Here is a 10,833-nt window from a genome sequence, read left to right as displayed (position 1 = left end):
ATATATATATATATATATATATATATACACACATCATCATTCAATGTCTGTCTTTAATGCTGGCATGGGTTGGACAGTTTTACAGGAGCTGATAAACCAGAGGACTGCACTAAACTCCAATGTCTACTTTGGCATGGTTTTTACAGTTGGATGCCTTTCCTAACACCAACCACTTTACAGAGTAGACAGTGCTTTTTATGTGTGTATGTGTGCATATAATATATACAACTAATAGAGAGGGATTATCAATCTGGACAAAATACTTCATTAGCTCTCTGTTGGCATACCAGGCTAACGAAATTATTTAGATTACTGAAGAACTTCAGGTAATCTTGTGGCAGGGATCAAGGTTATATGGTTCATCACAATTCTATATTGTAAATCAGTGGATGGGCTCCACACAAACTGGTTTTTACACAGATTGATATATAAAGAACAAGTTTAAAATAATGGTCATTATGTATTTTTCCTTTATTGGAGCAAATTTGGCCTACAGCTGTTTCCAGTGGGGTTCTAGTTTTTTTTCATTCGCAAAATATGCATTTTTTAAAAGACCGCAAAAAATCTGAAAACTGACTAAAATAAAGTTTTCCAGTCTAACTGTGAAGGTGTGATATTGTGGAGAAAAAAATTGGAGGAAAAGTTACAGAGGTTTAAAAATAGAAAAATTGTGTATTTTTAGCCAATAGTGAGACAGAAATTTTCTGTGTTTAGCAGAGTGGTATCAACTTTAGGTTGTACCCTGTGAAATTTATAGCTTAGCATCTGTGAAATGACCTCTTCATTGTAGGTTTCTAAATAAACAGAAAAATCTAATAAAATCAACATATATCATCTTACTGTTTCTTTTGTCTCTTCATTGATTGTATGTTTTTATTATTGTTTAAAAATTTGTTATATTAATATATTTGTCTGCATGGGTTTACTTTATGTGTATTTCAGTATTATGTATACCTGTCATGTATTTTGTGCATCCTTAATATATAAGTGCATGTGTGTGTGTGTGTGTGTGTGTGTGCGTGCATGCACATGTGTGTGTGTGTGTGTGTGACTGTGAAAATGGGGTGTCTGTCTCCAAAACTTTAAAGTTGAGTAATGTTTTCATGCTTGAATTTTTAAACTATGATAAGAATAACACTGGTCAACAAAGAATTTGTCCCAAGAAAAAGAATACCTATATCTTATATGTTTCTGCATGCAGAATTCAAAAATAATGTCAAATTGTATGTACTAAGTTCACATATGCCATTCACCTTCATAATGCCAAGAAACTGTAGAAACATCACAAACAACTTTTGCTATATATGAAAAATATGTAAAATATTAAGGTAATTGATGAAAAATATCTACAATAAAATTCTAATTGATAAATATGAATTTTTATTAAAACAAAACACAAGGGTGAAATAAATCTCGTGGTGTGAAGAATCAACACATGCGAGTGAAACACAACAAAGTGTGCGGTTGTCATGGTAACAAGCTGTTAATGTCTTGCTGTCTGCCGTTTGGCTAAAATTACCCAAATTTCTCAACTTTAATTCCAAATAACATCAGATTCTTTAATTTACAAGATAAAGTAATTGCTTGATTGTAATTCAGAGTTGCATCAACATTGAAAGCAATCTGAGCAAAATTGAAGTGGGCTCATTTTGCGAATGAGAAAGACTAGATCCTCCAGTAGTCATTATAGATATATTACTGGTAAGTTTACTCAATTGGTCTGTTAATAGAGAAAAATTGAACGACTTAAGAAACTTAATGCTACTTTCATCAGAGCCATTTCTGGTTAGAATAAGCAGAGCACTGAAGGAACGGCTTTTCCACGAAGAAGTGGGGAAGAAGAAGAGGGAAAGATGCAAGTAGATGAGAGAACAGAGGAAGACAAGTTACAAAGGGGTGAAAAGAAGTAAGGGGATGGTATAAGAGTCACTTAATAGAAGCAAGGGTATTGTACTGCCAAAATTTGGAAGAGGAACAATCATAAAACATGTTTGTAGTCAGGTCAACACACATTACCATATTAGCATTGTTTATAGGTTAGATATTCTCCAACCATTGTGTTGAAATTTGATATGGGCTTTTTATACACATGGTCAGTCTAAGACTAATGTTTAGTTGTTGTTGCTGTCTAGCATAGTAGGGGAATTATATTAGAAAATAAGGGAATATCAGTGATAATCATATTGGGGAGGTCAAGAATGCTCTTCTTAGCCAGGATATGAATTCTGATAGATTGAGAGATGTTAGGCTGGAATAGGATGATGTCAATTTTAACACACATATATCTCTCTATATACAAACACACATGTCTGTCTGTATGTACGTCTGTATGTAAGTATGTATATATGTCTCTTCTATTTTTTTTGATTATTATAAATCTTCCACTGAGTGGGGGAGCCAGTTTCCAACAAAGATACAAGGTTCCATCTTTGGGATGTAGTTAACACAGACGAATTCACATTTGGCACTTGAGAAAAGTCTTACATACTTTTACTGTTCCACTCACAGATTGCACTAGTAATGTACGGATTAGCCGGTCGATTTCTCTTTCTGAAAATCCCAGTTTATCCAGAGTCTCCTTTAAGTATTTACTAACAAAACCTAGTGCTCCAATTATTACTGGTATGAATGAATATGTATGTATGTATGTATGTATGTATGTATGTATGTATGTATGTACGTACGTACGTATGTATGTCATCTGACTCAGTTTTTAATTTTTCATAACTCACCTTATAGACAGTTCCAAATGCTCCAGATCCAATTATGCCACCTTTTCTAAGTTCGGATTCTTTAATTAATCGAAGTTGGGCCAAATCAGGTTTTATATCAGTTGGATTGAGAGGCTGAATTACCCAAGAAACAAAATTAAATGAGAAGGTGATCAACTATGAGATCTAACTATTTTAATTTTGTAACTGTTTATGGAAAATATATAAGTTAATTAACAAATAGTGTATTTCAATTACTATTGATTTATTTCACTTAGAAGTAAATTAACAAATAGTGTATTTCAATTACTATTGATTTATTTCACTTAGAAGTAAATTAACATAAAAATTTCAGGTAAAATAAAGTTTTTCTTATAGTCAGATAAATATTTCAAATAAATAAGATAAACACTTTGTAGGTGATGCCAAGAGAGATTAAGGAAACCTTAGATACATAACAAAATATCATAGCAGTAGTAAAAGGCACTTATGAGGTCATCATCATCATCGTTTAACGTCCGCCTTCCATGCTAGCATGGGTTGGACAATTTGACTGAGGACTGGTGAACCAGATGGCTACACCAGACTCCAATCTGATTTGGCAGAGTTTCTACAGCTGGATGCCCTTCCTAATGCCAACCACTCCGAGAGTGTAGTGGGTGCTTTTACGTGCCACCAGCATGAAGGCCAGTCAGGCGGTACTTGCAATGGCCATGCTCAAAATGGTGTATTTTACGTGCCACCTGCACAGGGGCCAGTCCAGCGGCACTGGCAACAACCTCGCTCGAATGTCTTTTCACGTGCCACCAGCACAAGTGCTAGTAAGGCGACGCTGGTAACAATCACGCTCAAATGGTACTATTTACGTGCCACTGGCACAGAAGCCAGACAGCTGCTCTGGCAATGATCACGCTTGGACGGTGCTCTAAGCGGTCCACTGGTACAGATGCCATCACGATTTTGCTTTCATTTGCCCCAACAGGTCTTCGCAAGCCAAGTTGGTATAAAAAGGTTCCCGGGCTAGTTCTGTAGTTTGCCAACAGATGGCAGCACACAATTGTGTGCACAGTGAGAGCTAGCAGTGACCTTCATGAGGCAGGCAGTGTGCTGAGTGACATCACCATGTTTACTGAGCAAGTTGTGAAATTTGTGTTTTTGTGATCATATGTACACTGTAGTCTGTGATTTTATCATGGACAGGAACAAAGATCTAACATGAAATTTTGTTTTCAACTTGGGAAGTCTGTTACAGAGACATTGAGCATACTTAGGCAAGCTTATGGCAATGAGGCAATGGGTCGTACGCAATGTTTTGAGTGGCACAAGCACTTCAGATAATGAGCAATCTGGAAGACCTGCTAAGAGCATCACCTCCAGAAATATGGAGAAAATTCATCAGCTTGTGCATGAGGTTTGTCAAAGGACAATGTTTTGAAGCAATTGAGGGAGGATATTCAGTGCAAACAACTGGATCTGTGGAGCGCAAAGAATTAGATTCTTCACCATGATAATACACCCCATCAGCGAGGTTTCCTCACTCATGAGTTTCTCATCAAAAACAACAAGGTATCCCTTCAACACCTGCCCTATTCACCAGATTTAACACCTGCAGACTTCCATCTCTTCCCCACGATAAAAATGCAGTTCAAAGGTCACTGTTGTTTATTGAGATCTAGAGCAAATTGCAGAATATCTTCGATTCAATTTGCTTATGGAAAACAACTTCCAGGACAGATTCCAAAAGTGGCAGGAATACTGGGACCGGCGTATTGCTGCACAAAGTGACTATTTTGAAGGAGATGATATTAAAACTTAAATAAATAAGTTATTTTTTTTATTAAACATAACTAGTCCAGGAACTTTTTGATACTGCCTTGTATTTCCATCACCATCTATCCAAGAACATAATATAGTTCTATAGCTGGGATTGAACCAATAAGTTACAGATTCATAGCAATGATGAATAAACTGAAGAATATGAATGTTAAATAAAGGACAATATTATGATCTAATGAATGGTTGTGAGACTCTCTTTATCAAAGTTAATCAAGTAAGTTAATCCATAACTAAGATTATATCGAATTTTATAAACAATCAAGATAATCCTTAACCAGGATTATATTTGACTTTATAAACACAAATTAAAAACACAAATAATGAACCAGCCAAATTTGACACACAAGTTCTTGGTTAATTCTTAATTTACAACAGTTTAATGAAATATCAAAATGCCAACCTCGTTTTCATCATAACCTAGCATTGCAGCATTTAATTTGGTAACAGCTGCTATTTCTCGCCTTCGTTTACAGGAGTAATAGATTGCAAAACCAGTAGAGAAAACTATCATAAGTACTCCGATTACGGCACCAATGATGATATAATTGGTTTTCTTCTGTTTTTCTCTGTAGATTAAAAAAAAAATGACATTTTAAATACATGCAAATATACATACAAGGTGGGGGAGTGTTCCTAACCTTAAGGGTATCACGAAAGGCCTGGTTGGAAGCCCAACCTTTTGAGTTCTTTTACAGGTCTTAGAAAAGCTGAAGGCCAACTGCAGTAAGTGTGTGATTCTGAGAAATATGTTGAATAAAATCATAATCAACTGATCCTCCTGAATTTTCATTTACCTAAAGCTAGGAACTTTTCAGCACCTCACCCCCACCCCTCATCATTATTGACATTGTTTAATGCCAACTTTTCCATGCATGCATAGGCCAAATGGATTTTGTTGAGGCAGATGCCAGTATGGCTCTATGCCCTTCCTATTGCAATTCACTGGAACTAAATATGTCTTGTTAAGTTGTATGATAACCTCATGTCACTTGTTGCACAGTACCATAAAAACATAACCCGGTAGACACTATAATAAGTGGTTGGCATCAGGAAGGGTATGGTTTCATGCCAAAGCAGACACTGGAGTTTGGTACAGTCTTCAGACCCACTGGTTCCCGTCAAACTGTCCAATCCATGACAGTATGGCCATTAAACCTTTTGTTACTGCATTTATTTTGAGATGCTCTGTGTTTCTTTTAATTACTTTAAATATAACAAAGAATTTAGTAAAATAACTTAGTTATTACTCAGTTAGTGTTAGGAACATAAATTGTGACTAAGGTTTGGTGGAAGATTCGTGGGTAAGGCTGGAACAATGCGAAATAAATCCAAGGTAAATCACAGGAAAACAGGCATATGAATTAATGGTGATTTATCTCTACATTCAATATTTCAGGGTTATGACCCCCCCCCCCTTCAGGAATTAGCAAATGTTGCAGATGTACATATAACTCTCTTTTGAAGAGAGTTATATGTACAAAAGAGAGTTATATATAACTCTCTTTTGAAGAGAGTTATATGAAGCTAGCTGGTTGCTATAACAACTTTCTGCGCATGTCTACTCCCCACATACTCAAACATGTCCGTCTGCAACATTTCCTAATTCCTGAAGAGGGGGGGGGGTCATAACCCTGAAATATTGAATGTAGAGTAAATCATCATTAATTCATATGCCTGTTTTCTTGTGATTTACCTTGGATTTATTTCGCATTGTTCCATCCTTACCCATGAATTTTATAGAATATATTCCACACAATGCTTCATACTAACTATTCCAATATATATATATATATATATATACCTACACACACATGCACACAAGCACATTAAGAACATATATAGAATAAAGTTACATACTGTATTCTTGCAAGTATCACAGGATGGCTGTCATCAACACAGACAGTACGACCTCTCAGCTCTTCATCTTGTACCGAATATGGCTTAAATAATGGACAGACTGCCGTGCAGTTAAACTACATTAAATAGAAAAGAAAATATTTTGTCAATTGCATTTAAAAAAATTTTCTCTGGTAAAACTACAATGAAAACAAATCTATAACACATTTGATAGGAAATAGTACAAATGTTGCCTTGTTGTTTTTTTTTTAATTTTAGGTAAAATGATTTTAAATCTGGATAACTTTTCTAGTAAAGCATTTAACAGAAATCCTTATAGTAAAGAAACTGAATAAAATTGAATCACACAAAGGGAAATCTATAATTTTCCTTGATATCCTGTTTGAGAAATAATTCTTGTAGATTTAGAAGATGACTCAGTAGATATATTCTTTTTCAAATGTCTGCAACAGCATTTCAAATGCTACACCAGGAATCTCCTCTATTAACTTCAGTAAGATCCTCAGTTTCATGTTGTTTGTTTCTGTCAATAACATCAATGTACTTGTGAGATCTCCATTAGAATGCAGAAGTCTTCAAACTTACTCCATCAATTTTATGGGAACTTACCTTCCAAATAGTAACCACTTTATAGTGTGTCCTTTGTTTTTTCGTGTAACCAGCACTAGTGAGGTTGCCATGCAGCTTGCAAGACTACAAACCTCAAGAGAAGTGGTTTTAAGCTACAAGATCAGGGATTAAAGTATGAGAAAATGGTTGAGGGCAGAAACGGGTTACATCTATGTAACTTAGCAGTTTGGCAAAATGAAACTGGTAGAATAATGGCCATATGTAAAAATAAGTACTAGGGTTGATCTGATGGCTAACCTCTTATAAGTTTTGTTGAAATCGAGAAAAGAATCAACCCTGTCTTTATTTCTTATCTTTTACTTGTTTTCATAATTAGATGGGCAGCCATGCCGAGGCACAGCCTTGAAGGGTTTTAGTTGAATGAATCAATTGCACTTCCTTATTTTTTTAAAGCCCAGTACTTATTCTATCAGTTCTGTTGTGCTGAACAGCTAATTTATGGTGACGTAAACAAATTAACAGTGATGGGTGCTAATCGGTGGGAGCGCTTGGCAGTGATGAGTATAAGTGCAATGTTATTACCAGTTCCAACATGCTTGTGGCACATTCGAACTCATAAACAAGTCAGTCACTATGCTTTATCACAGAGAATATTTCTCACTGTAGACAAATGGTGTAAATACACATAAATCAGCTCACAGCACCACCAACAATGGCTGTCAAGAAGTGGTGGGGGACAAATGCATACACAAAGACACAGAAAAACAAATATATACACACATATATATATATATATATATATATAGTATATAGAAAGGATTATAGTCCAAGCTGTGCCCTTGTGAAGCACATCTGCAAATTCCAATGGTCAGATACATGTATTTTTTCTTTTACTTGTTTCAGTCATTTGCCTGCGGCCATGCCAGAATACCACCTTAAAGTGTTTTTAGTTGAAGAAATCGACCTCAGGACTTATTCTTTGTAAGCCTAGTACTTATTCTCTTGGTCTCTTTTGCTGAACTGCTAAGTTACAGAGATGTAAATAATATGTATATTATATATGCATATTATTATCATGGTTCTGGGTGTGTGTGTATATAAATATATATATATATATATATATATATATATATATATGCATTTAATGGGCTTTTTCCAGTTTCTGTCTACCAAATCCACTCACAAGGCTTTGGTCAGGAACCTGCCCAAGTGTAACTGAACCTAGAACCATGTGTTTGGGAAGCAAACTTCTTACCACATCCTGGTCTCCCACATGACAGGTGGGGATGCTTACCACTGTATTATGGATATGACAACATATATAAAATCTATTATTTGGTTATCATGTGAAAAAGGGAAAAGTGATTGTTACAATTTTCAGCTATATCTTAATTGAAGTAATTATTATGTAAAACTTACCATAGTTTGGTTGTTGTTTAAATAAATCTTTAAATTGCGACAGGCAACACAGTCAGATGATGTAGGACCATGACAGCCATTCAAACACTCGTTATGGCATTCAATACATTTCATCTGTTCTCTATCACTAAAATAGTTGTTCGAACATTTGCTTGTGCAGTATGGCTTCATCTTAAAGTTGCGACATTTTCTGCAGGAATAATTCCCTTCACCAAAACACGTTTCACATTCTTTATGACAAGGAACACATAACTGCAAACAAAAAGAAATTTTTTAAAGTTTTGCAAGAATGAAAGAACGTTGCATCTTCATTAAAAGGTTAAGAGAATTCAAAAAGCAGAAATTGTATTATAGAAGTTTCAAAAGAATCAATTATATCAAGATTATTCTTTCGCCTGTTCATTTTAAATTTGTTTTTCCATGCTAGCATAGGTTAGATGACTATGTATTATTTAGGCAGAATTTTACAGCTAGATTCTCTTTGTGTTGCTAACCATTATCTTTGTTTTGAAAGCAAGGAATCTCCTATTCCATCATTAGGATGATATAGACCGCAGCTATAATGTTGGCTGCTGATTGCTTGCAGGGAAATGCAGCAACTGTGCATCTATTCTTGAAACATCTATAAGAGTATCTTCACACCATCTTCCTTAATTCCTCTTTCTTCTCATCTAGCTTTGGTTATTACTTTAAAGACCAGCTTTACCTAAGACCAATAATTCAAACCTACCATATAACTGTTCTAAGAGAATACTAGCATATATAATCATTATGAACTTTTTTCAATTGATCCTTTATCGACCTCTTGTGATAACAATTCTACTTGACGTTTAAATATATAAATGTCATAATCTGATCTGAAACCAGCTGTTTGCCTGTTTATAATTTTATTCTATTCTACATGTACCTGCTTGATTGAAACACTGCCTATAGTTAATTGTTATTAGGCAGCAATAACAGTCCTGCTTTTTCAGTTGCACTTCAAGAAGTTGGAGTTTAGGCAGCAAGTCAACTTGAGCACTAATTGCATGTACCTATTACCTTGCATCCTCAAACATAATATTACCTGAATTATATACATATGTACACACACACACACACACACACACACTCGCACATACACACACATATGCACACACACATACGTACAGAGAGAATACACAAGGAGTTTTCATCAGCTGACATGATGTAATAGGTATGTACTATGAGTGCTCAGTTCAGTTTACCACTAAATACTCTGGCTTGAACTGCAACTGAAAAATGTGCTGAAATCGCCTATCAAAGGCGACTAAAAGTGGTTTCTCCTTGAGTGGGTGGATATAGATTAAAATAGAAAATGAATAAGCAAGACCTTTGGCATCATTCTAAAAGCATTTAATTTAAACAGAGAATATAAACATAGGGCAGAGTAGTTATGAGAAATAGATAAAGTCTCTTACAGCTGTTTCTAGAATGGCTTAATAAAGTCATGGGTAAAAGATGAAGTTCCGTAGTAGTTCCATGGGTTAAGATTCGAGGATAATCCATGGCAAAAGATAATAAATGTTACTGGTTCCATTTTTGAATGGAACCTACGACTTTATTAGTTCTTTGATCATGGAACTACCAAACACATATACCTTTCATTCTGGTCTTTCCTTCATTTCTCAGCAAACTGGTAACTACTAATATCCTTGATTAAGGTATTCTTCATTTCTATATTTTCTTACTTCTCTCTCTCTCTCTCTCTCTCTCACTTCTTTACTCAATAACATGATCTATATGCTCGGCTATTCTAGAAACAGCTGTAAGAGATTTTACCTATTTATCGTAACTACTCTCCACTATGCTTATATTCTATATTTAAATTAAATGTTCAGGAGTGATGCTAAATGTTTTGCTTATTTATTTTCTATTTTAATCTAGATGCACACACACACACACACACACACACTCTCTCTCATTCTACTGAATTCACTCAACAAAGCTTTAGACAGTCTGAGTCGATAGAAGATTCTTGCCCAATGGGACTGAATTTAACAGCATGTGGTTAGGAGTGAATTTCTTAATCCCACAGCTATGACCATCCATCTTTTTATTTTTGTTCGCAGAGTGTGGAGGAAGGGGCAGAGCTGATGACCCTTGCACACCTTCTAAAACCAGTGAGATTGATGTTGTTAATACTCTGTTTAAACTATTGCAGGTGAATACTTGTAGAGAGACGAGCTGGAAGGAGATTCCAGAGGGACGATGGTCTGGGGGAGAAGGACTGAGAATAGGGATTAGTGCAGGTAATAAGGTGGGGGAGTTGAATGCACCAAGGGAGATGGGTGTGGATGAAAAGTGCTTGAGTGATGGAAATACAAAAAGCAGCCAGTTCTGAGCAGCACAAATATTTTAAGAGAGAGAGAGAGAGAGAGAAAGAGAGAGAGAGAGAGAGAGAGAGAGAGAGAGAGAGAGA

At 35.4% G+C, this 10,833-nt stretch overlaps 1 protein-coding gene across 1 annotated transcript in view; it reads right to left on the bottom strand.

The window, feature by feature from the left end:
• Positions 1 to 10,833, bottom strand: part of LOC106882365 (epidermal growth factor receptor) — a 205,829-nt gene that overhangs the window by 20,223 nt on the left and 174,773 nt on the right. Inside the window, exons 14-17 of the mRNA XM_052971277.1 lie at positions 8,394 to 8,645; positions 6,405 to 6,520; positions 4,948 to 5,113; positions 2,733 to 2,846 (exon numbers count right to left, since the gene is read on the bottom strand). Coding sequence (XP_052827237.1) covers positions 2,733 to 2,846; positions 4,948 to 5,113; positions 6,405 to 6,520; positions 8,394 to 8,645 — 648 coding nt within the window. The remainder of the gene's footprint in view (positions 1 to 2,732; positions 2,847 to 4,947; positions 5,114 to 6,404; positions 6,521 to 8,393; positions 8,646 to 10,833) is intronic.

Source organism: Octopus bimaculoides, chromosome 10, assembly GCF_001194135.2.
Source record: "Octopus bimaculoides isolate UCB-OBI-ISO-001 chromosome 10, ASM119413v2, whole genome shotgun sequence".
NCBI classification, from domain to species: Eukaryota; Metazoa; Mollusca; class Cephalopoda; order Octopoda; family Octopodidae; genus Octopus; species Octopus bimaculoides.
The sequence above is the reverse complement of the archived record's forward strand: the minus strand, read 5'-3'. Positions and strand labels throughout refer to the sequence as shown.